Genomic DNA, 25,589 nt, shown 5'->3' with positions numbered 1-25,589 from the left:
CTTGGCTACTATTGACACTGAAAGCTCTTAAGGGGGGGACTGTCTCTCACTACACACTAGTGCAGTGGGGCTCTGACCTCAGATAGGGCATCCAGGTGCTATTTTAACACAAGTAATATAAATTTTTATCCTGCCTTTGACACCTTCCTTTGTTTCATTCGGTTTACCTGTGTATGCATCTATACTGTCTGGTAGCTCCATCTTCTTCAGGTATTCTTTCAGTGGTGGTTTCTTGAATTTACAGCACAGCATGTTGCAGTAATGATCCTCTGGCTTGGCATCCTCTTTCTTTTCTTCATCTTTTTTCTCTTCTTTTGGTGGGGGTGGGGGCAGAGGTTTCTTTTTTGATGGAGCTAAGCATGTGAATGTCACAGAAGGGAACATTTAACAATGGCATGCACATGCCTCACTGTTGTGACAGATCTTGAGAGCCCCAGCATATTACAGGCCATGCAATCGACTCCTTAGTGTTTATTGCTACAATTTTCAGTTCTGTTTTCAGTTAGAAAACAGATTGGAGAGTAAATTCAGCACTGACATAGCCAGGCACACTCCTACTAACACCACCAGGATATCTAGTGCTGGGTGTCACAGAGGGAAATGTGCTTCTACGCTATCTTTCCCTGGGCAGTCAATGCTGGTACAATTACACACACGCTGGATTTAGATGGGGTAAGGCAGGAAGCACCCAGGCACTTATTCTTGCATGACTGTTGTAAACTTGCCATGGATGGGATAGAATTGCTCTGGGACCAGTTCTGCCATACTCGAGCTGAGTTTCTTACTTCAAAAGTAGTCGCTTGATTTCAGTGGGGCAACTTGCAGAGTAAGACACAGCTGAGTATGAATAGTAAATTGGCAAACTGGATCATCTATCATTTAAAAACTAAAGTAATGTAAGTGCCAGAGAGAGGGGTAGTAGGTTAACTGACACAGAAGTAGTTAAAAAAAATCTGACCACGTCTTCCTGAGCTGTCAAAGTTTATAATAGTTTAGACACTCATCCTGACACTCATCCTACCTGCTATCTTTCCCAACTTACTAGAATTCAGGAGATCAATAAATAGCTTCTGAAAAAAATGCAGAATATGAAGACTACACACTCTTCCTCCTCCTGTGCAAAGGAAGAAAACAAGCTTTTTTCTGAAGAGGAACAACATCAGTACTGTGTTTAATTATTTTCAGGTGAGATGTATTGCCTTGCGCTGCCTTATCCCATTCTAACCTACATACCTGGCATATTTAATGATGCTGGAAGATTATCGCCTGACCTTAAACTTTGTTTACTTTTACAAAAGATATCTCATCTCAGTATCACCTATGTACCTGCATGTGGCATATTGCCACATATACCTTCCCATAAGGAATGTATCTTTGATCCCTAGGAATACAGATAAAATAACCGAGATGAATCTAGAAGAGAGGTGGGCAAACTATGGCCTGCAGGCCACATCCGCCCCGCAGGACCCTCCTACCCACCCCTGAGCTCCTGGCCCTGGAAGCTCGCCCCCAGCCACTCCCCTGCTGTTCCCCCTCCCCCGCAGCCTCAGCTCACTGCACCGCCGGTGCAATGCTCTGGGCGGCAGGGTGAGCTCCTGGGGCGGGCAGCTGCAGAGCCTGGCCTGAGTGGTGCTCTGTGCTGGGCAGTGCAGCTATAGCGCTGCCAGCCACCGGTGCTCCAGGCAGCGCACTAAGGGGGCAGGGAGCAGGGGGGGTTGAATAGAGGGCAGGGGAGTTCGGAGGGGTGGTCAGGGGTCGGGGGGGTGGATGGGGTCGGGACGTTCAGAGGGCAGAGAACAGGGGGGTTGGATGGGGGCACTTGGGACAGGGAGAAGGGGGGGTTCCGGGGAGACAGTCAGGAATGGGGTGGGGGTTGGATGGGCAATCAGGGATGGGGGGTCTGGGGGTGATCAGGGGACAGGGAGCAGGGGGTGGTGGATGGGGCAGGAGTCCTGGGGGGCAGCGTCAGGGGTGGGGTTGGGGGTTGGATGGGGCAGGCGTCCCAGGGGAGCTGTCAGGGGGCAAGAAGCAGGGGGGGGGTCGTATAGGAGGTGGGGGCCAGGCCACGCCTGGCTGTTTGGGGAGGCACAGCTTCCCCTAACCAGCCCTCCATACAATTTCCAAAACCTGATGCAGCCCTCAGGCCAAAAAGTTTGCCCGCCCCTGATCTAGAAAGTAGTTTGAAAATGGTGATCCTGAACAGTCATAGTTGGAGACTTACCTCTATTAAAACTATTTCATGAGGTGTCTCAATGGGTTTAAATAGGCCACATTCTCAGCTGCTATAAGCTAACACAGGGGTTCTTCAAACAAGAGTATACATACCTTTGGGGGTATGCAGAGGTCTTCAAGGGCGTACATCAACTCATTTAAATATTTGCCTAGTTTTACAACAGGCTACATAAAAAACACTAGCAAAGTCAGTATAAACTAAAATTTCATACAATATCTTGTTTATACTGTTCTACATACTATATACTGAAATGCACGTACAATATTTATATTCCAATTGATTTATTTTATAATTACACAGTAAAAATGAGAAAGTAAGCCATTTTTCAGTAACTTGCTATGACACATTTGTATTTTTAGGTCTGATTTTGTAAGCAAATCGTTTTTAAGTGAGGTGAAACTTGGGGGGTACGCAAGACAAATCAGACTCCTGAAAGGGGTACAGTAGTCTGGAAAAGTTGAGAGCCACTGCTAACTCAGCTCCACTGATTTCAGCAGAGATATGCTGATTTATCCCAAATGAAGATTTGATCCATGATTCTTGAAATATTGTCTTCCAGCATTTTAAACTCTCAGAATAGGATTTTCATCTTTAAACCACCAAATAAATAGTTATCTTTTGAGAACTAAAGCAACTTACAAGCTGTAGGACTGCCCTCAGGAGAGGACAGTAGTGGGTCAGTCAGTTTTTCTTTATAGACCGATGTCCTTGCCCTCATTTTTTTGACAATCTCTTGCAGCTGGGTTTCAGTATATTCACTTACAACCCGGCCTTGAGATGAGCTAATTAAGACAAAAGAAGAACAGTTAAGAGTACTGGAAAGGAATGAAAGAAAACTATCAGCATCAATGCTATGACATGAGTAGAATTCAAATACAAGGGCCAGATGCTGGTTTGTGCTAAGGTTCCTTTGTGCCACTGAAGTTATAATAAATAGGTAGCCAAGAAGTCTCCCAGGGTATGTCTGCACTGTAATGGAAGCCCAGGGTCAGTGGAACTTGAGTCAGCTAACCCTGAGTTTGAGAAACCAGGGTCTGAGCATCTACACTGATTGCTGACCCAAGATGAAGAATATTTTAACCCAGGCCAAAACCTGGGGCTCCAGCATCCTCACTGGAGTACTGCAGACTTCCTACCATTGTCCCATAATGTGGCTTCTCTGGCCCTTTGTTCATGGGGCAGTGTGGGAAATCTCGACTGTCCACCCCACATGTTACAGGGGTTTGAACAGCCCACCAACACATCCTGCAGAGCTATCCTTTTGATCTGCATGCGCCCAGCCATCAGAGACAGCAACTTGGAGGAGGCACCATTTGAAGAACTCTTCTTACTTGCACTTTCATTCCTGTTTCTGGTAATTGACAGAGCTTCCTTGAGACAGTGGTGGACATTTCAGCAGTGTTTTCTGACCCATTGTAGGCACCTGACAGAGCTAATGATAGGATGGGTGTGAGGACACAGACCTGGTGGACTCCAACTTGCTCAGGCTGCTTGTGACACTCTATGTAGCTGCTGATGCCCACTATGTAGACCGATGCTTCTGGAGCAGGGCCACAAGCAACAGACTGGTGAGGCCACATCATCCTGCAGATGTGGATCCAGAACTTTCACATGAAGAAAGATTCATTGCTGGAGCTTTCTAAGCAGCTTGCTCCAACCCTCCTGGATCACAAAACGTGCATGAGAGCACCCATACTGGTTCTGAAGTGGGTTGCTATAACCGTCTGGAAGCTGGCTATCTCAGACTGCTACAAGTCTGTTGCCACCTGCTTTGGTGTTGGGAAGGTGACTTTGAATAAAGTGGTGACAGGTTTCTGAGGCAATCTGGCATGTGGTTTACCCCAACGTGAAAGGAATAAAAGATGGCTTTGAGAGAATGGGGTTTCCACATTGCACTGGGGCCACTGATAGGACTCATGTGTCCATCGTTTGCCCTCCTCAAGGAGCACATTAAACTGCCAAGGTTACTACTACTCCGTTATTATGCAGCCCCTCATAGGGTACAGCAGCTGATGTATGAACATCATTGTGGGCTGCACTGGTAACAATCATGATGCCAGGTTTTTGACAGTCAGGAATCTACATTCATAGACAGGTTGGGCCACTAGTCCCACCAAATGACATTTTCATAAGTGGAGTTGCTGTCCTCACTGTTATTCTGGTAGACCCCACATACCCCATTTTGCCTTGGCTTATGAAATTATATCCTGGTCTCAGAGGCTCTGGCAAAGAAGGTTTAATTACACTTTCAGCAGGTATAGAGTGGTGGTTGAATGTGCATTTGGCAGACTGACAGGCCGGTGGTGATGTCTACAGACCTGTTTGGATTCCAGTGTCATCTACGCTATCTGGATGACTGTGGCTTGCTGTGCTTTTCACAATCATTGTGAAACCAGAGGTGAGCCATTTCCCCCTGAATGGATCTGTGACTGTGATGGACTGCTGAACCAGTACGCCCAGCTTGAGCTGGATGAATCCAGGCAACAGAAGTCAAGGATGCTCTGTGCTCCATTATGGACTTGCATGTGCCCATGGAAGAGGGAGAACAGTACCTTTTATGAATGTATGTGTGTATGGTGGGTTTCATTGCTTGTGGGGGAGGGTTCTATTGCAATGCATTGTACTTATAAATGATATGGCAGCTTATGGGATGGGGGTAGGGGGACTCACAATATGGGTTGATGTAAATAACTCATTGATGTAGATAGCTGTATTGAGAATTATTTTTTGCATACAGCTTCCCAGTTGTCCCTGATCGTGTGTCACTTTTATTATTTGAAACACACATTAGATGATGTGATATAGTGATGGCAATACCATTTTTTAAAATAAAATAAAACCCTTTATTTTTAAATATTTGTTGGAAAGGTACAATATTAACCATTGCCAGACAGGCCAGCTGCCGTTAGCACACTAATGACACCAAAACCTTAAAAAAAAAATCCCCCAGAACAAAGTGCATTTACAAGTGCAAAAAGTGAAACCATTAACCAGATAGAAACCCCCAACTGTTATGAATCCCCTGGCCCCCATTCCTCTTGTCCTGCCTTCCACGTTTGCCACCCGCTTGGGGCCAGGGAAGGGCAGTGAAGGTGTCCAGAGGGGAAGGGTGCAGCCTGGAGGACTACATGGGGGCACATTTGCCCTGTGCAGCCACTGACAGGGCCTGGTTGCATGGGCCACCCCGTCATAGAGTTGTCCAAGCTGTTCCAGGACTGCTGGACAGGGTATTGCACAGGGGATGCTGGCCATTAGAGATAGCATCCACCCAAACAGTTCCTTCTGCTCAGCTCTATCTCCCTCCCTTAACCACTGTTTCTGTTCCAGGAACTGCAATGCAAGTGTCTGCTCCCACTGTGAAGCCAGCCTGAGCCTTTCCTTTTGCCTTTCAGAATGTTTTTCCTCTTGCCGAAAGTCCCTCTGTCTTACGGACTGGACCTGTTTGTTGATCCTGTCCAGAATGTCCATCAGAAATCAACATGGAAACGTTTTCTCTTGGAATGATCCGGGAAGGTTTGGTGTTCCAGGCTTCCACTCCAGTAGAGGTTGATGGGCCTGGAATAAGACAAGACACGATGAATTATTGTCTCAAGTTGCTCAGTGCAGGAGCTCAGAAAAAAAAATCTGGTTTGGAATTTCAAGGACTTAAAATGTTACTTTTTAATACTGAACTACAATATCTTGAGAGAGGGATGCCTCAGACCACAGACTCCCTGGACGCAGCCTGGTTAATAGCAGTGAAAGAGGTGCAGAGAACATTGTAAGTTAAAAAAAAATCATAACTGCTTTTTTTTCTAAAAATTGCAGACCACAGTGGCTTTGGGGGAGATCAGTGGCTGAGACATGCTACATAAACCTTCTCTGACGTTTCAGGCATTCCACATTTTGGAGGACATAATGGATTTTGTGGTGCCTCATTGACAGAGAGGTGCTATTCCAAGCTGCAAGTGGGAAACCAGCTGTGCATGCCCTTGAAGCATTTAAGCGGATGGTGACCAAACAGCACATTTACAAATGGAGTGTACCTGTCAGCTACTGAGATGGACCTGAAAAATATGCCCTGCCCCAAAATATGGCTACCTATCTGGAGTTTCTGCTAAGGGAAAGTCTGCAGTTGTCAGCACCCAGGATTGGGTCACAATTCATGAAGGAATCAACAATATTAATAGATTCATAGATACTAAGGTCAGAAGGGACCATTATGATCATCTAGTCTGATCTGCACAACGCAGGCCACAGAATCTCACCCACCCACTCCTGCGAAAAACCTCTCACCTATGTCTGGGCTATTGAAGTCCTCAAATTGTGGTTTAAAGACTTCAGGATGCTGCGCTAATAACCACCTGGCTTAGTGCCTCCCCACAGCTTCCGATACAGCCTGTTATGACTGCATGCAAACACACAGAACTCCACTGCCATAACTCTTCCCTGCCCCTGGTCTCGCCCCCACCATTCCCTGGCATATTTTTGGACTGAATTCAAAACCCCAGTCATATTTGGGATGCATGATGTCATCACCCACGGACTGCATGCACTGCATTTAACAGAAATGAACTACGTTTGAAAAAGGCTTACATTTCCACCTTCTCTCGCCAGCCCCACCACAATTCACTGGTTTCATTTGGCTCATTACACAGTTGAGTTGGTATGGAGTGGTGTATGTACAGGGAAGGCAAAGTAAGGTTCTTGTTTTTAACAAACTGGATGTTGTACCAAAAAATGTGCACCTTCCCAGAAAAAAAAAATTCTTCAAAATGCTTCTTTACTGTTTGTGTTTCACAGTCTCCATTCTGAATTACACATGGTGGGGGTGAAGGGACACCAAAGCACTGGCATGCCATCCAGATACATGCTGCTACCCAGCATTTGTAATAACTTTTGCATTGGTTCATAGAATGCATTTCTATGCTAAAAACACAAAAATTGGGCCAGAAACTTACCAAGCTCTGGGGTGCTTCTGTCTCCTCCATCTCCCCTGCAAGTTCAGTGCCAGCTTCTTCATTATTTGCTGGTATGCATGGTCATTCCTGGTACTCTTCCTGAAATTAACTGTTTTGCTGGTTAGGCACCAGAGACTAACCAAAATCTGGCTGTGCTCCTATGACCCTTAGGCAGGGAGCTTTGTAAAGGACTACTTCTGGTTGGTGGCCACTGCAAATGCAGAACGTTCTCTGAAAGTGTGTTTACAGTTCAGCAGTCAGAATAAAATTGAAGGGTTAAATGACAAGCAGCTGTGCTAAAACCAGGGGGTTTGATTCTGTTTCCTGGAAGTTGACTGACGATTTATGGGATAAAGAGGACAAAAAACACTGGCCCATGGGATTGTGGAATAGTGAAGACAGATTCCCAGGTTCCAAGTCTGGCATGGCTGCGTGCACACTGCAAAACAATACAGCTTGAACCCTGAGTCCTGGCTGGTCTCAGGCTTGGACCCTCCATTCCGGTAGGGTCTTGCAACCTTGGGTCTGAGCCCAAGTCCAAGAGATTTGTGTGTAGACAGATGTGGGGTTAAGGCTTGAGCCAGGGCTTTCATTGCAGTGTAGACATGTCCCCATTGTTCTTAAAGCCATCATAGCTGACTCTGTGCAAACCCCCAACATCAAGAGTAGGAAAAGAATATTTCAAAGAGTTGGGGTCAGAATATAATGTGATCTGGCTCATGTTGCTTCTATAATATCCCCGAGGATATCAAACTCCTTTGAGGGAGGGGAAGTAACGTGGGAGAAGTGAGGGGTTTAGAAGGAAAAAAAATCATATGTGTCACACATTTTGATAAAATATGTGGTTTTAGCAAAATTAGCTGCCATAATGAATCACAGAACACTGTAATTAAGAGCGGAAAGGGCTGAGTGAGGGAAGGTGTTTCCAAGAAGACCACTGCCCGAACGCCCCTTCTTGTGGGAAGGGGGGCCAAATTCTGATGCACTCCGAGAGGGTATTCTCCTCTATTTCTTATTACATTCAGTTTATTTGTGTGAATCCCCTTGCTTTTTGTTCATGGACTACCTTGGAGGGGGAGAGACTTTAAGGTGACCTGGCCAAGTCACAGGAAGAGGCAGGGCACTGCAGAAGCAGAGCAGCCGTCAGCAGGAGACACCTAAGGAGAGAATTGCTACGCCATGCCTGGCCACAAGGAGTCACGAACAGTAAGTCAATCCCTTCACAGAGGCGTATATGTTACTGAGAAACTTTGTTCTTAGAAGACGCAAAACTGATCACACTGCCTAAGGAACCGTAAGGTAAGCATGTGAAAACCCTTGAAAAACAAAACCATTTGATAAAATGGAGAGAGAATGTTAAGAGTATCTGGAGTTTGTATCAATCACCCCTCCAGGTTAAGTCTGCTATGTTTTCTGTTTCCTAGAAACCCTAGAACAAAAATCCAGAGTGAACTGAACATTTATTGTGTATTTTGTAATCTTGCCATAATTTCCTCCATCACGTATCCCTGGATTTGCCTGTCCATCTGCAGTGAAATTAAATGATTTTCTTGTTTTAGCCAGTGTATCATGATGGATCTTCTGACTTCTGCACAAAGGATTTTAAACAGATTTCCTCCTTGTTTTTACATTCTTTTGGTGTGTCTGCAAGTTTATAATAAATGGGCTTTATCTCAAATTGTATGTCAAAGGTCCCTCCAGTCTGCTTATGAGTCATAGGCCAGAATGAGTGTATTTTAGGTCACTCCCAATAAACCTATGTGTGATTTTTCTCACTAGTTCACAATCTTTCCAACAGGAATCTAGGTTTCCTTTGGTGTTTGTGTGGGGTTTCATCATGGGTGTATACCTTAGTGGAACCTTGTCACTCTTTGGCAAAGGTTTTCTCTCCCAGATGGAGATGATGCTATTGTGTATCTGTTTTCTGTTATATATTCCATACTTGTTGAGTGATTGATTTTTTCCCTTCAGTCCCACTTTCCATTTCATTTTTATTGCCTCCTCTTCTCTACTGTCATCTCCTAATAAAATGGCATATGTTAAATTTGCTGTGGTTAGTACATAAGGAAGAGGCTGCTTGTGGAGAGCCGTCAATCTGGAGAGCATGCATGACCTGCATGGGGCTACGCTTTAAAATCAACTTGTAAAATCAAGCTAGTGCAAATTGCAGTGTCTCTCTCTTATTTAGTAATTTCTTGCCACGAATATATGACACTGGGGCTTTTTTAGTTCAGACTGGCTGCCTGTTGGTTTCGGGATGGAGTTTAAAGTGTTGGTCTTGATCTAAAACATTTTAAGTCGTTTGGCTTCTGCCTGTTTGAGAGACTCCATGGGATCTGTGCACTGATGACTGGAGTTTGTGGTTGAGGTGCTTTTCCCTTCCTCCTAACTTACAGACTTTGGAGAGGCTGCTGGGTTTATTTTTGCTTCTACAGTACTCCTATGACAGGTTTCAGAGTAGCAGCCGTGTTAGTCTGTATCCACAAAAAGAACAGGAGTACTTGTGGCACCTTAGAGACTAACAAATTTATCTGAGCATAAGCTTTCATGAGCTACAGCTCACTTCATCGGATGCATCCAGTGGAAAATACAGTAGGACGATTTTTATACACAGAGAACATGAAACAATGAGTGTTACCATGCACACTATAATGAGAGTGATCAGTTAAGGTGAGCTATTACCAGCAGGAGAGAAAAACTCCTATGGTTGCCCTTTTAATATATGGCAAAACTCCCTATTGGCCTAGATAGGCTCTTTAAAAATATGGATTACATAAATATACACAAATAAATAAACAGGAATTGAACTCACACATAACAGCTAGCAGGAACAATAGACCATGTTCGATATCAGAGCCCCATGCTAAGCTCAATCTCCTCTTTGAAAGAACTATATCCAATAATATTAACTTAATTGTCAGACACTACAGTAGTAATATTTTCTGATTTGGATTTGCTACCTCCTCAGCATTTTAGGGCTATTTGGCTAGCGTATTTTAAATGAGGTCTATTGAAAAGTTAATCCCTCATTCTGAGATCACCAGAACGTTAATTTTTATATAACTGTAATTGCAAATTCTATTAATTTTCAAGTTTGGTCATTCCTTGAATCGTTGTTAAGTGTGAAAGCTCTTTGGTATCTTGAGGGGAAAAAATGGTCTCCGTAAGCGATGTTGAATAGACCTGCAAGACTCAACAGGCAGGAGGTTCAGAGCAGAGCAGTTCTGAACCTCCAGCATGTCCTCTGTTGAGCCTCCCTGCACCTCAGTGCTAGTCTCTTCACTATGAAAGCAGCCACAGAGGAGCCTCTGCTGCTGCTCTCCTGGCCTGTGTGGAAAGATTGCTTGCTCTCAGGCTGAGTGCTGAGCTCTAGGATTTGCCTCTAAACAGATGCACCTATTCTTTAAGTAGTTATCCCTGACCTTTGTGCAACATTATGTACTCATCTACATGGTTGTATCTACATAGAATGGTTATGCTTGACACTTTGCATTGGTGTAAATGACTACACCAGGAGCAAGAGTGGAAAATCAGGCCCACATTTATGTATTGTATACAGATTTCTTGTTATTTCCTCGTCTATACAATTGTCTGTCTGTGTTTTTCCTTATCTTACCTTTATCTGTCTGGTGAGTCGGATTATAATCACTCTTAAGTGTTTTAATACTTCCTGTCATTATAGAAAATATGTAGACACCTGCTGTATAGTTGGAAAAAAGGTCTAGGGTGAATGAAGTAGAGAAATAATGTCCTGATTGTGTTTATGTATTTAATATCTGTGAAGTAGTCTGCCTCAGACATTTATTTTTATTAAAATCTCTGACAAAACAGGGATCAGAAAACATATTGCCTATATGTACACTGCGGCCTGAGAAAATCCACACATGCCACTGTCTGTAGTAGATATATTGAACCTTGTTTTGGACAGTGCTTTACAATGTATCTGAAAATAAAATTCTGGATCTTGCCATAGGGGTAAACTATACTTTTGAGAAGGACTGCCATCATATTTTATGTTCAAGTATTCAGTCCATGTCATGTGCAAATAATTTGTAGTCTTTTATATATTATGTTGAGCATCTAGTCTAAATAACCAATTTTTAGAAGGACATGACAACACATAGCTGTAAAACTACTCAAAAAACATTTCCACAGTATGCATCCGATGAAGTGAGCTGTAGCTCACGAAAGCTTATGCTCAGATAAATTGGTTAGTCTCTAAGGTGCCACAAGTACTCCTTTTCTTTTTGAGAATACAGACTAACATGGCTGTTACTCTGAAACCTGTCAAAAAACATTATAACATGGTTGAGGAAGCTTTTTTTGTGACTGAGGAATTTATTTCTCAGTATCAGTGGAATAGCAATAGAGGGGTATATTCATGGGCCCTGTTTGGTTCATTTTGTGCCACAGGAAAGCTGCCAGAACAGGTTAGTTGGGGATTCCCCATATCCATGACTGGGGATCTCGACAGTCGGACATCCCTTTCTTTATCTCTCTTGAGAGTCCAAAGACCTCTTGCTCTCTTGAATGTGCCTGACAGGTGTCAAAAAGTAATTGTTAGTGGGGAGACACCACTGAATTGGGATGTTTCTAGTGTGGATCTGCAGGGCTCAATACTAGGCTGACACTAGTCAACATTTTCATCAGTGATCTGGAAGTAAATATAAAACCACTGCTGATGACATTTGCAGATGGCACAAAGATTTGGCAGAGTGGTAAATAAAAATGAGGACAGAGTGGTCATACAGAGTGATCTGGATCATTTGATAAGCTGAGCCCATTCACACAAAATGTGTTTTAATACAGCCAAAAGCATCTCTCCTATAAATACATTAGGGATTTTGAGGTGCTCAGATATTATGGCAATGGAGGCCATATACGTACCTAAGATAGATAGAGATAGAAAACATATTTGTGGCACATTCAAATTGCCCATTTCCTACTCTGCAATGCTAAGAATGGCCCGAAGCTCTAGAGATAAAGCATAAAATGGTTTAGCTTTTATTACCAAAATCTTAATAGCCTGAGACTTTACAAATGCAAAGGCAAAGTTCCTTCAGAATTTCCAACATATATAAACATTTAATTTTCCAGTCTGGGAAACTAATTGGTGACATTTGAGATCCTGTACCATTACAGAAGAACCTTAACTCAACTATTCTTCTCATTAGAGCTTTTGAAACATATTTATTGTTCATTTTCCCCCGGTGCCATCATCTCTCCCTCTCCTTTTTGTGGAACAGTATTTGAAATGTAGAAAAGGTGATATCTGGCAATGATAGAAAAGAACAGGGACCTTTTTTGTATAGAACATGCACTCTGAAGTGATGACAGCATTCTCACATTTTCCCTTGATGAGGGATGATAGAATTTTTATTTACATTGTATTCTGAAACTTGTTTCATGCTCCACCAGACACTTTGAATTTAGATTGATGTTACTTTCATTCTACTATCCACTTTCTTAGTGATATAACTTATGTAAACATGATGATTAATAACATAATTAATAGATCGTTTAGTTGCTGTGATTTTGTACATAATGGACACTATAAAAGCAACTCATGGGCACAATAAGTTTCACAAAGGTACCATGCAAACTGAACCATCCATCACAATTTATGGTTACACTTTATTTCAGAACATTTGTACAAGTAATACAAAGAGATGCTATTGTCAGCATTAATCAAGTGATCTTGAAATAAAGTGCACAGATAACTATCTTCCAGCACTGTTTGTGTTTTCTTCATCAAGTGAGACAGCTAGGGAGCTGACAGATGTGAAGTAAGGCATTGCCTACATGGAGTTATCCAGTGCCATTGAACTAAAAATCAGCTTCTATAATGGTCAAACTCCTAACTAACCATCTGAGTTGCATGAAATTCCTTCTGTTACATTCAAAGATTTGCCACAGCAGTTTCTTTGAGAATCCTCTTAATCATTTAATCACAACAGGCTGTGAATCCTCTAATCTTCTTTAGAAAACTCTCTAAGGGGAAATCAAGCTCAATACTGAGCGCACAGAACTCAGGCTCAGGTACCAGACTAAAATGTGAATAAGATTTTATTTTAATTACTAATTTTGCAGCATGAACTATGTGAGAAAAAGTCAAAAGTACATATAAAGTATCAATTAACTATTTTTTTTTTTAAAAAAACTTAATTAATATCAATGCAAAGAAGTTTAATTGCATTGAATATTTACTCTGGTCTCATTTTAATAAAGACTTAATCATTTAAAAAACTAATTACCAAAGAACAAGTACACCATTTTATAAGAAGCAGCAAGTTACAGGATTATCTCACTTAACTTATTCATACATCTGGTACTGTTGTGTCATGGGGGCTTTCCTATTTGTGAGTGATTAAGTCTGCTCTATCTGGGGAATCTTCAACTTACCTCAGGAATTATTAAAGAACTTGGCCTGTTACACTGAAACGCTTATACTCATAACCATTTACTTATACACACAGTAATTTATGAGTACAGAATTTCCAGGAAATAGTATTCTCACCAGATTATAGTCAGAATGTATGGTTCAGAGCTGTATAGAGTTGACTAGTATAGGAAGACTAATTCTTCTTTTGAACGTACATGTATCGTTTTCTATTAACGTTCAGTTTGTGAAAGATGTTCTTCACGAGACACCTCATCACTGATGACACTACTGCCATGCAGGCTTCACGTTCTTTCTCGATGCTGCCCATGCTATCGATAACAGAGCTGAGGTAGGTGAAATCACAGATAATCTCGAGGGCGTGATCACCCACTCAGGTTCTAGAAGCCAAATTGTCAACCAGAAGAATTTTGTTTTTACCCCAATAAATTTTCAGGATGATTTTTGTTGCTGAGCTTTTGAGGGCTTTAAGTGCTGCAACAAGTTCTTCCATTGAGTTGATAACTAGTGCTATGTCGCTGGCAAAATTGATGTCGGTGAGGTTCTGACCATTAAGGTGTATGCCTAAAATGCATATACTTAGTGACAAGCATGTAGTCTATGATGGAACTGAAGAGCTCTGGGGTGGCACCACATTCTTGTTGAACACCTGACCTATTTCAGAAGAAGGTATTTTTTTTCCATTTACAAGAACGCGGCTTGAGAATCATCATATAAGAGATGGAACACTCTACAGAGCTTGTCAAGGAGGCCTGCAAGTTTCAAGATCAACCAAAGAGATTCACTGGCAACAGAGTCAAATGCGGCCTTGATATCCATGAATGCAAGGTGAATGGGGTGCTTGAATTCTCATTGTGGTCTTCTCTTGCTCCTTAAGATGTCAGTGGCATGGGCCAACAAGACAGAAGCCAAAACTTTCCCTGGGATAGATAAACAAGTAATGCTGCGAGAGTTACAACAGTCTTGTTTGCTGCCTTTATGTTTCCAAAGTGGTAAAATAATGTCTTTTTGCCAGTTGGACAGAACCAACTCTGTTCTCCAGATGATATTGAACAGTGTCTGCAGCCACAAAAGAATAGCTGGTCCAGTGCTAATAGCTGGTCCAGTACTTTTTAACATTTTCACAGATTCCTGCTGCCTTATTTCTCTTAAGCACCTTTACATCTCTGTAGACGTTGTCAATAGTAAATTTGCCAGGATCATTTGTGCAGAATGTGTCAACTCAGCAGCGGCCTTAATGTCAGGGTCCAAAGAAATTGGGAGTGGTGGGGGTGGTTTAGCATCTGGCTGAAATGTTCACTCCAGCATGCCATGCCCTCTGTTTCTATATTGATTAGCTGACCAGTAATTGAGTAGACCACCCAGAGTGAATGACATCAAGAACACCTTTCATATACCAAACACCTTGATAACTAAAGGGATGAAGCTGAGGATATATAATGCTTTGGTGGTCAGTGTTCTGACCTATGGGACTGAAACATGACCCCTCACTGTCAAGATAGAAAAAAAGTTGGACATCATTCAGATAAAGCATCTCCGAATGATCAAAAATGTCAACTGGTACGTATTTAAGTTGAAGGCAGAGATCTGCCTTCTGACTAAACAGATCTCACTCTCTTAAATGGTTGCCCAGTGCTCTCTAAGGTAGTATAGTTCTCTGCTCCTAATGCCTACCAACTTCCCTGCGAGAATCATCTTTGACTTTGACCAACTGAAAGCAGGATGGAAAAGACCCCTCAGAAGACCTAAAACATGATGGTTGGAGACTGTCAACAGACACTTGTCCCTCACATGCATTCTATCCCATAACATGTCAGATTTGGTTAAAGGCACAACATCTTGGAGCAACATAATGTGTTTGGTGGCCTCTACGCTGTCCAACCAACAGCATGAGAACTAACCATTTTCTGTTAATGTCAATTGAATGACGAATTGAAACAGAAATTTCCCATACTGAGGTTTTAAAAACTGAAACATTTAACATAATAAAATTTCCCAAGTATAAATGAATACGTTCTCAATGAAAGACACTGCCATTTTTAATCTGATTTGGATGTGGATGGTACCATTGGAAAGCCAATAACCCGTACATGTACAACAATATTGAGGGGATTTTTTTAACAGGATGAAATAAAAACTATCACAGATTTGTTTAGGGTTACTTGCCTCTGATCTCAGAATCTTGCCACTCCCACACTGGGTAGAGCAGAGGATATGGAGAGTGGGATGTCACCTTCGACGTTAAAATCCCATTGGGAAGGAGAGAGGAAAAGAGAGACAGGAAGTTCTGGCTACTTTTTTTTCATGCCAAACTCTCATTGGGGAGGCAAGAAGGGGTAGAAAAGGAAAAGTCCAGAAAAGAGAGAGATGATTGACTGATTCACCTCTGATGTTACAATTCTACTAGGGAAGATGTTAGACAATTCTGCCACCCAAAAATGAGCCGTCCTACAGCAATGACAAGGGGGAGAAAGTATGTGGGAGAGGAGAAGCTTCCTTGAGCTCATGATCCCACTACTCAACATAAACTTTCATAGACTGGGGTGGAGGAGCAGAGAACAAAAGATGAGAAAGACCAGAAAAGTAGTGGGGGAATAGAAGTAAGGTACTCTGCAGAATGTATTACTGGTTTGACACTTAGGAATGTTGGTAAGAGATTTGCCCTGACCCCAGTCACCTGACCTGAGTCACAGCTCCAAAGGTCAAAACTCCTATCAGATAAGAGAGGTCACTTTTCACTGAGTCCAGGGGTTACAGAAAGTGAGAACAACATTCATTATGCCTATCATGGAAGGAGCTACCAGACAGAACTGTGAGTATGAATATAAAAACATTTAAACCCAAATATATATTTAACATTATACACATACAAAACTATGTTAAATGCAAGTTAAGATTGCAAAGTCAAGCCTCCAATGCAAGGAGATGCCAGAATTAACATTGACTGTGCAGCCATGACTCAACTCCATTTTACGTATACATAATATCATTTTTTCCATGGAACCCCTGGCTCATTCAGTGCACAGGATGGATGGACATCACTGAATGAGAAGCTATTCAGTATTTTTTTTCTCCTTGTTGTTCAGTATGTTGGCCCATGCCTTATTTACTGCACAGCATTCAAACCCATTTCTGAAGACAGAATTATTAATTTTCTCATGGCCTTTCCTGTGTGTTGGATTTCCCCCCGAGATCTCTTCCACTTGATTCCCCAAGAACTCAGTTTGACTCCAGTGTTGTCACATAGGTTTCTTTATTTGGCAAACAGCAAAGCAATGCCGAGTTAATCAGACTCAAGCAAAGGGGGGCGGTTAAAGCTCCCCCGTATTTACACCATACACACTACTGTAATAATCTTTGTACAAAATATGAAAACTAATAACTTGCTGGTCAATGATATCATGGTGAAATGTATGTAGCAACATTATATATAAACTTATGAAACCCCACTATATGGTATTATTAGCACATGTTCAAAACCACACAGTCCTGCCTAGGCAAAAGTTGTTAAACAGGCCTGTCCTAAACAGAGGAATGTGTGTTTACATTAATTTACATATAAGTTGTAAACAGGACCCTCAAGGCAGCAGTGGGAGGGCATGGCAAGAGACACAGCAAATTTGCATTTCAGCAAACAGATGAGGAGAAAGAGCATGGAGACTCCTTCACCACCAGACTCCATCACCTTCTTTACTGCTAGAATAAACTTTATTTTGAAGAGTAAACCTCAGAAGAATCCACTTTAAAGGTTCAGTGGGACTATAATAGAGAGGGGCAGAGAACCCCAAGTTATCTCTTTCCTCTAAGAAGGCAAAGGCAGCAGCACCTTTGGGCCTCTGGGAGAGATCCTGGCCAAGGAAAGAGTCAGTCACCATCTTGCTGGAAGACTGGGGGTGAGAGAGCCCATTTTAATCAAACGCTTGAAACAAACCTTGCTAGGTTAAGTTTTAGACTTTTAAATGCATGTTTTCACTTTTGTTTGCTGGCAACCATTTCTTCTGTTACTAATAAATGTGTTTTATTTTTAATCTACACCAATCCAGTGTTGTGCTTAAACTGAACTGTTTAGTAACTCCAGTTAAAGTGGCAAACTGTTGAATATTGAGTCTTTACAGGAACAATGGATTTTAATATTTGATCTGTCCAGGAGACGGCTACACAGTGCAGAACATGTGATTTTGGGAAAATTCAGGATTGGGAGTGTGTTGGGGTCACCTGGCAAGTAGTAACCGAGGCTGGTGGAAGCCAGAGAGTAACTGGTGTGTTGGTGACAGGCTGCTAGGGTCAAAGCTAGCTGCTAGATCAGGGCTGCAGCTATACACCAATGCTCAGGGTTTGACCTGCATGCTGGTTGGCTGTTTCTGAGCAGCCCAGGTTGGGAGCTACAACACAGCAAACATTGTGAGGTGCCCAAAGTTGCAGGGCAGGAAGTGACGAAGTCCCTCACTGCTCTGGATTGCACCCCAGAATGTGACAGTATCACAAAGTTACACAGCAAACCTCTTCCTTTATATACATTTACACACTATATTGCATTTACTATACATTACATTATATGTTTTGGGGTTGGCTTGCTCACTTTTTAGGAACCAATCCCTGTACCGCATGCTCTGCCCATACACTGTTCATGCACAACTTACTCTTTTCCTCATCTTACATTCCAGGCATACATTATTCATTGTTATCTTATCTATTGTAAATGGTTCCTTGGGTGTCCCCCTCATCTTAGCTCGTACAGACATTCTGTTTCCAGCCTGCTGTTCCATTTACCTCTCTAATCCTATCTCCCAAGAAAAGAGATCTCACCCATGTCCAGTTACTCCGGTCAAGGCAGGTCTACAGTCTGTTGCTTTTTTTTTATATTAGTATTTGTTTTATTTGCATTATATTTTTGGATTTTTTATGCTTTTTTAAAGTTTACTACCCAGCAACACATTCCCAAGACCACACTAGTTGTCATTATTTGAACCACTAGTGTGCACACTCTGGCACTCATCACAGTAGCATGTAGGCACTTCACAGATATTAATTGATATTCACAACATCCCTATCAGGTGAGGTGGTATTATAATTAGCATTTTAAAGATTGGCAACTGAGGCACAGAAACACTAATATCAAAAATGTTGGCCCAATTTGTGATGCCTATGACCTGATTTTTCATACAGTTCAGCATTCTATAACACTTCATATGTTCAGAAAACAGCTCTGATTGACATCAGTTGCAGGGGAGGCACCATGGAAGCAACCAATCAGAGCCCAGCAGGCTCAACTAAAAGAAGCTGCATGGGTTTAGCAGTTCAGTTCCTGGCTGGGACCAGAGGGGTAAGGAAGGGAGGGCTGACCAACCAACCAACCAACCAACCAACCAACCAACCAACCAACCAACCAACCAACCAACCAACAGGCTGGCTGGCTGGCTGGCCAGCCCACCCCTCTGGCCAGGGGAGCTGAGGAGATAACCAGAGTTTGGTTCTGGCTGTACTTGCTTAAGCTGGGAGAGAGAGACATTGAGATAAAGGGGCCAGGTGGGAAGAGGGTTGGAACCTGGAATAGGGGGCAGGTCTGGGTTTCCCTTCCCCCTGCCCCAAGCCACCAGCAAAGTGGTGTAAACCCTGAGAAGGGGGACAAGGCTGGTTTGGAAGCTCAAGTGAAGGGCTGAATTTAAAGGGCCCAGAGCTTGGGGCTGAAGATCCTGGTGAGGGCAGATAAAGTTTTGTTGGACTCTTTTCTACCCCAGAAGGGGTTCATTTTGATTGTGTGACCCAGATGGAGGGCCAAGCCACTGAAGACCCACCAAGTGAGGTTGACAAACTACAGGGGGATTCCAGGAGCAGGAAAAGGAGTGCAGTACCAGACACAGCAGCGTGAAGCTCTCAAGAGATGAGTGCACCCTGTTATGCCAACTGTGAGAAGTCTGGTGTAAGTGACTTTCTCAGCATCACACAGTAACTCTGTGGCAGAGGCAGAGAGATTCCAGGGCAGCATTCAACTGCCTAAACTCCTGCCATGTTCACTAAGCACATTCCAAGTTCCACAACAAATGATGCGGGAATGCTAAAGACAACAGCCTCATTCATTACAGAGCCTTGATTCATCCCTAGAACAGGTGCAGGCTTGGCACTGAATGAGGCAGTTCTCCCTGACCTCCTTGTCTCTCTGTCCCAGTGTCTCCCCATATCCCCAGCTCCTCCTCCCTAACCCCTCATCTCAGTTCCCTCCCCCAGTCTCCTCAGCCCAGCCTGTCCCATTTCTCTTCCTCCCATCCTGGTTCTTCATCCGTCTCCCTCTTCACATTCCAGTTGGATAGCTTCTTCCTTCTCCTCCTCCTCACTGCCTGAGTGCCAGCATGGGGAGCACTGGAGAGTCAGTTTGCCTCCTCTCAGTTCCTGTGTTTGGTCCCATAGCATTGTGGCTGACAGGAAGGAACAATTGGAGGGAAAGTCCTGCTCAGGCCCTGTAGCCCAGGGCTAGTACATGCTTGGCACAGATGGAATCTTCAGAGTTTAGCTGCCAAATACTAGCAACTTTCTCTATTTAAGCATATGTGAACTGAGATTTTTCAGAGGCTCATAACTTGGCCAGATTTGGGCAAGTTTTCATAAGGGTAGCCAAAGGCACTCACATACCTCTGACTCAAAGGCCACCCCTGTCAAATTCCAAGTCCCTGTTAAAAAGTATAGCAGAACTAGATCTTCTCAACAAAATAATTAAAAAAAAATCTTAAAACCAATGTGGGCAAAACAATGGGTTTTTTTGTGTGTTTACTTTGTTCTGAGAAATGGCTCAAATATTTTGCTGAAATTTTCCAAAATAATTCAGCCTGAGGTAGACAGCTGGCATAGAAACTTTCAGCCCAAATGGCTAAAGTTTGAAGCTATAAGCATCTGAAAAGTGTCTTATAATGAAAAGTGTCAGGTAACCTTAACTATAGGTGTGCTATATGCATTGCTTATAATGGAATCATCAGTTTGCATTTAACTAATTTAAAATAAGCATTGTAAAGAAATGTTTCTTGAGATTTAGCAAGAGTGTTGCATTGCATGAACTGAGTGACTTACATATTTTTAACATAATATCGCTAACAAGATTAAATCTTTTTGTTGGTGGGTTCTTTTAAACAAATAACCTGACAGATTAATAGAAGAATTTAATATTTTGGGCAAAGTTCATAATTCTTGTTTCACATAATGGCATCTTTCTTAGTTTTACTGTCCTTTATGTTGATATCTTGCAAAATGTTTATATCAGTGAAAGACTTTATTCAGAATATTTATAATTAAAGAAGTAAATTAGCACTATAGCATGAGGAACTATAGGACTCCATCTCTCTTACAGAGTCTAAAATAGGAATTATTAACCACTTATTTACCTAGATTATATTTATGACTAAAGCTTACTATATAAAACAATACCAAGAAATGAAAAAAGAATACAACCTTTCACAGACTGTACAATTAAATGTTTGTGCTTTTACTGCATTTAGTGTCTTCACTGAAAATCTTTGTGTGTTACTCTTTCAATTGTAAGTTTGCTATCATCTTGTCCTGCAGGGTGAAATCCATTAAATAACATAGACTACTATTCCTGCAATACAGATGGAATTTTAGTGCTCTAGGTGTGTATGTCTCAGTTCTGACCCTTGCTAGTTTAATCTATTTTGGAACAGACGGTGTATCAGTATTTTTCTATTTAATTTACAACTACACAATTTATCCACTGCAATAAATCAACTTTAGCAACTGAAAGTGACAGTCTCTGAAAGGTCTATGCAGAGAGAAAATAAGTGCTAAGAAAGATTTTTCCTTCCTTCTACATAAATGAAAAATATTTGAACAGGAGCTGAAAACATATGACAGGGCTTTCCTTTGTTTATGGTTGGATTACATCTCCCATGATGCATCACTGTCTCTCACTGGCTGAACTGCTGGAGTGGGACCATTTCAACATGGTGTGGGCTTTCCATCCTGCTCTGGAGCATTGCTACTTGGTAAGCCCTGCATTGGGATATGTTAGGATTGCTGGAGGCAAGGGCTCCATTTTGGCTTCTCATCATATACTGTGAGGTAAATAGTACCTTTAGTAGTGCTGGGTGAGTTTAAAGGTTCCTTATACGACATCATCACTATAGTGCAGATATCACACAAGTGCCTCCCAAGGTTAACAATAAACATGGTGACTAATATTGGTCAAGTCAGCTTTTTCTCTCATTCCTTCCCACAGGAGTGAACACTAGGTTTAGATTTTTGATTATTTTTTAAAATACAATCATCTGCTGCTGCTACTGTGTTAGGAAGGCGGGAAAGCCCCCTTGGTTATGCAACACAGCAAAAGCTCCTTGTTTGTTGGATAAGACAGAGGAGAAGGAGGAAAGGTTTTGTGGAGGAGGCACGCTATGTTTCTCTTCCAGCTTGAGCAATAGATACAGCTGGGAGCCAAGGCTTTAGAAAACCATACTGAAGGGGCCACAGAGTACGGAAGACTTTAAAATTGTTACACACATTTCAATACTGAGGAAACTATGGATATAGGGGTGGGAAGCAGGGTTCTCTCTTTCTTTGGATTCAAAGAGGAACTGGAAGAGACACAAGGCCAATCTTCTATATTTTTTATTTTTGGTTTTGTTTTTTAAACAAACCTTGAGGGTTGGCGGTGGGAGGGAGAAGGTTTGGGTTTGGGATGTCCAACATAGCCAGGGAAAGGTAAAGCTGGGTGAAAACACAATTTTTCAGTGTTTAAAGCTGCCTCTTGCATTCTGATCAAGGCACAAATAAGTTCAATATTCACATGAAAATTTGGAGCTAAACCCCCCTTTTCAGGTGTATTCATCAGAGCTGAATTAGGTATATCAAGAATTCATTAGTTTATGGTACCTCAACTTTTATATCCAGAACTGGCAACCCCAAGTTGTCACAAATCATGAGTCAAAAGCTCATGATTGCTTAAAAACCATGAGACTTTAAAATGGGTGCTTTTTGCCTGCTGTGTTTTTGAGTCTATTTAGTGCAGTTGGATCATATTTTACAGCTCTTTTTTTCTGCAACCACAAGGGCTAGATTGCATTTTTTTTTTTAAAAGAAAGTAAGATTCCCTCCTAATCATCTAACATCCGAATCTGGACTAAAATGACCAACTCATTACACCTAAACCACTGAACAGCTATCAGATGTTAATGACTTTCAGTTGATTTGATCAATCAGTTAAAGATGAGGGTGCCAATCTCATCACCAAGCACTTGAGACCTCAAATCCCCCATAATTAAGTAAACATGTTTTCATAAAGTCTATGTACCTAGGTAATACTAAATATGTATTAGTAGCTGAGAAGCCATCATATGATTGGGTGCAATCTATAAATTATGTACTGATTAAATCTGCAAGTCTACATTTCAGCAATTGGCTATCAGTCTTTGGTATATTTTTCTATCTCCTTTTTACTAATGAGTTGTCATTTTCAGCTCAGAGGCTCAGATCCACAAAAGAGTTAGGCATTCCAGTATCTAACTTTTAGGTGCCTAGCCACTGCGTGGAAGCCTAGGTTAGGCACAGAGTCCCTGTACAATGCATGGAGAGACACAGGCACTCAAGAATGGGAACCACAAAATCTAGTATGCTAGGCAGGGAGCCTCCTAAGATAGCCATCAGCAGATGCTGGTGAGAGGAGAGTCCTAAATCCCACTCCCCTTTGGTAGTTGAAGGAAGAGACCTCCTTTATAACCTTTAGCTCAGGGGTTAGGGCACTCCAGTTCAATTCCCCCTTCTGCTGAATGAGGAGAAGGGATGTGGACATGAGTTTCCCACCTCCAAGTGAGCAGCCTAGCCACTGTTCTCTGGGATACTCTGCTGTGGAAGTTGTTCTGCTTTATATAAATAATTAAATATGCATGGGAGCGAGTGAGAGGGACTCTAGTGCAGTGGTTGAGGCACTCATCTGGGTGGTAGGAAAACCCATGTTCAGTTTCCTGCTCCTCATCAGGCAGAATATGGAATTGAATGGGGTCTCCCACACCCCAGGTGAGTACCTCGCTACTGGGCTAAAGGTTATAAGGGAGTCCTTCTCCCCTGGCTGTTCTGTGTGGAGGGCCCTGCAAATGAGCTGGGTGGAGCACTACCTATCTTCACCTGGTCTGAGGATTGTGCTGTGGCTTGGATGTGAGATACAGGCAGCAGTGCTCACGCCCAGAGGCAGAACTTATGTACTTGGAGAATGTAAACGGTGAAAATTTAGGCATCTCCAGGATTAAGCAGCTGCTGAGCAGGGATTTTGAGGATCTCAGTAGTCCGTAAATTTTGGATTTAGGCATCTAAGTCCTTTTGTGGACCTAGGTCTTAGTGATTGTGGGGGACAAAAATCAAATCCTCTCAGGAGGAAGCAATGGGATAAGGGAAACCAGGAACTCCTCTTGATAAATTCACATCCCTGTAAACTATGCTCAAGTGAGTTGCAAAAAATAAACACATTTTCTTCCTGATAAGCAATCCACATAACTTTTCAATCATGCAACTGACCAGCTAACTGATTTGAGAAAATCAAAGGGCTCGTCTACACCAGAAAGTCACTTAACTTTGTGCCTCAGTTTCCCCATATGTATAATGAGACACTAATGAGGGCCAATGAAATATTTGTAAAGTGCTATATGAATTTAAATGTTAAATATAGTCCTTGGAGAAATTACTAGGACTATATCTCAGGGCTTCCTGGTTTGGTTCTCTGCCAAATCCTCTAGATTATGTAGTTTTTAAGGGCTCTTGATATTCAATCTTTTTTCAAAGTTCACTATAACAGCTGTATTTAAAAACAACTTTTAATGCTTTGGACTGTTTCAGTGTGAATAATTTTCAGTCCCTAAAACTTCTCAGACAGATTCTTGAGGAGGTGAGAACATGAAAAATAAATGTGTCAAATTTTGTGTGAGTTTTTGCATAAATATTTTCCTGATTTTTTTCCCCCTTTCCCTTCCTTCCCCAGCTGTAGTCACATCCTTAACTGGATTTAAATAACCACAGACACACCCACTTATTAAATGTAACAGATTTTAAAAAACACCATTAAACTGTCATGACACTCCCATGTATTTCTTTTCCATTCATTTCTGCATAGTAGGGTTTCTGTGAACAAACCATGTTTTCTCTTTTAGCTAGCCTCCATAACCTATTAAAATAATTCATTATAGACAAAATCCACTATTGCCAACATACACAAAGACATCAGTTGCTTTGATCAAAAAGTTGTGAAACTAACTAGAGTTGGACTAAGCAGTCGTGAGGCTTGCATTTGTAAAACCAGCTCTGTTGGGTTTTGGTTTGGCAAGCCAGTGATAGTTTGGAAGCAATTTCCATGTTATCAAAACCATCAAGGTTCTGGTTCTGCCACATCTTGCATTAGACAAACGAAGGCCCCTGTCCTGCAATCTGCTCTGTGTGGTCAGATACTCCACCTGCATGGAGCCCCACTGGTGTCAATGGGGTTGCCCATGAGCTAAGGGATCTGCCAGCATGGAATAACTTGCAGGATTTAAGCACAAGGTTTTTATAAAATATTACTAGACACATTTTGATTTTTGCAAAACCTGATTCATGGAAGGTGTGTTTAAAATGGCATTTCATGATGAGCTCATGTCCCTCTCTAGACATAAATGAACAATAGTAGGAAGATACTGAAGAGAGCTTCTAAAGTTCTGTTTGCACGTCTCTTTCATTCACCTGTCATGTACAGTTCAGCATGTAGATTGTGAGCTTTCTGGGGCAGGGACTGTTTTATTGGTCTGTGTAGCCCCTAGGCCAATGACCCGTGACTGGAGTTTCTAAGTGTTCCTATTAGACAAATAATAAACCTAAAACAACTTAGTATACAAGAAAGAAAGGAAATACAGTAACACTTTATCCAGGGTCTCCTTGCATTCTGCCCATACCCCTCCATTTCAGAGGCTCCCTGCAACAACTCTCCCAACCCACTCCCTCAGGCCAGGGGTTCTGTGTGTCCTCTGTGACCTGCTCCCTTACAATTCTCCCCACTATG

At 42.1% G+C, this 25,589-nt stretch overlaps 1 protein-coding gene across 1 annotated transcript in view; it reads right to left on the bottom strand.

Annotated features, from left to right (window-relative positions):
* Positions 1–25,589, bottom strand: part of CNGB3 (cyclic nucleotide gated channel subunit beta 3) — a 140,575-nt gene that overhangs the window by 54,373 nt on the left and 60,613 nt on the right. The window contains exons 3-4 of the mRNA XM_073329320.1: positions 2,873–3,015; positions 168–353 (exon numbers count right to left, since the gene is read on the bottom strand). Coding sequence (XP_073185421.1) covers positions 168–353; positions 2,873–3,015 — 329 coding nt within the window. The remainder of the gene's footprint in view (positions 1–167; positions 354–2,872; positions 3,016–25,589) is intronic.

This window comes from Lepidochelys kempii, chromosome 2 (assembly GCF_965140285.1).
Source record: "Lepidochelys kempii isolate rLepKem1 chromosome 2, rLepKem1.hap1, whole genome shotgun sequence".
NCBI classification, from domain to species: Eukaryota; Metazoa; Chordata; order Testudines; family Cheloniidae; genus Lepidochelys; species Lepidochelys kempii.
This window is presented reverse-complemented; position numbering and strand designations above follow the sequence as displayed.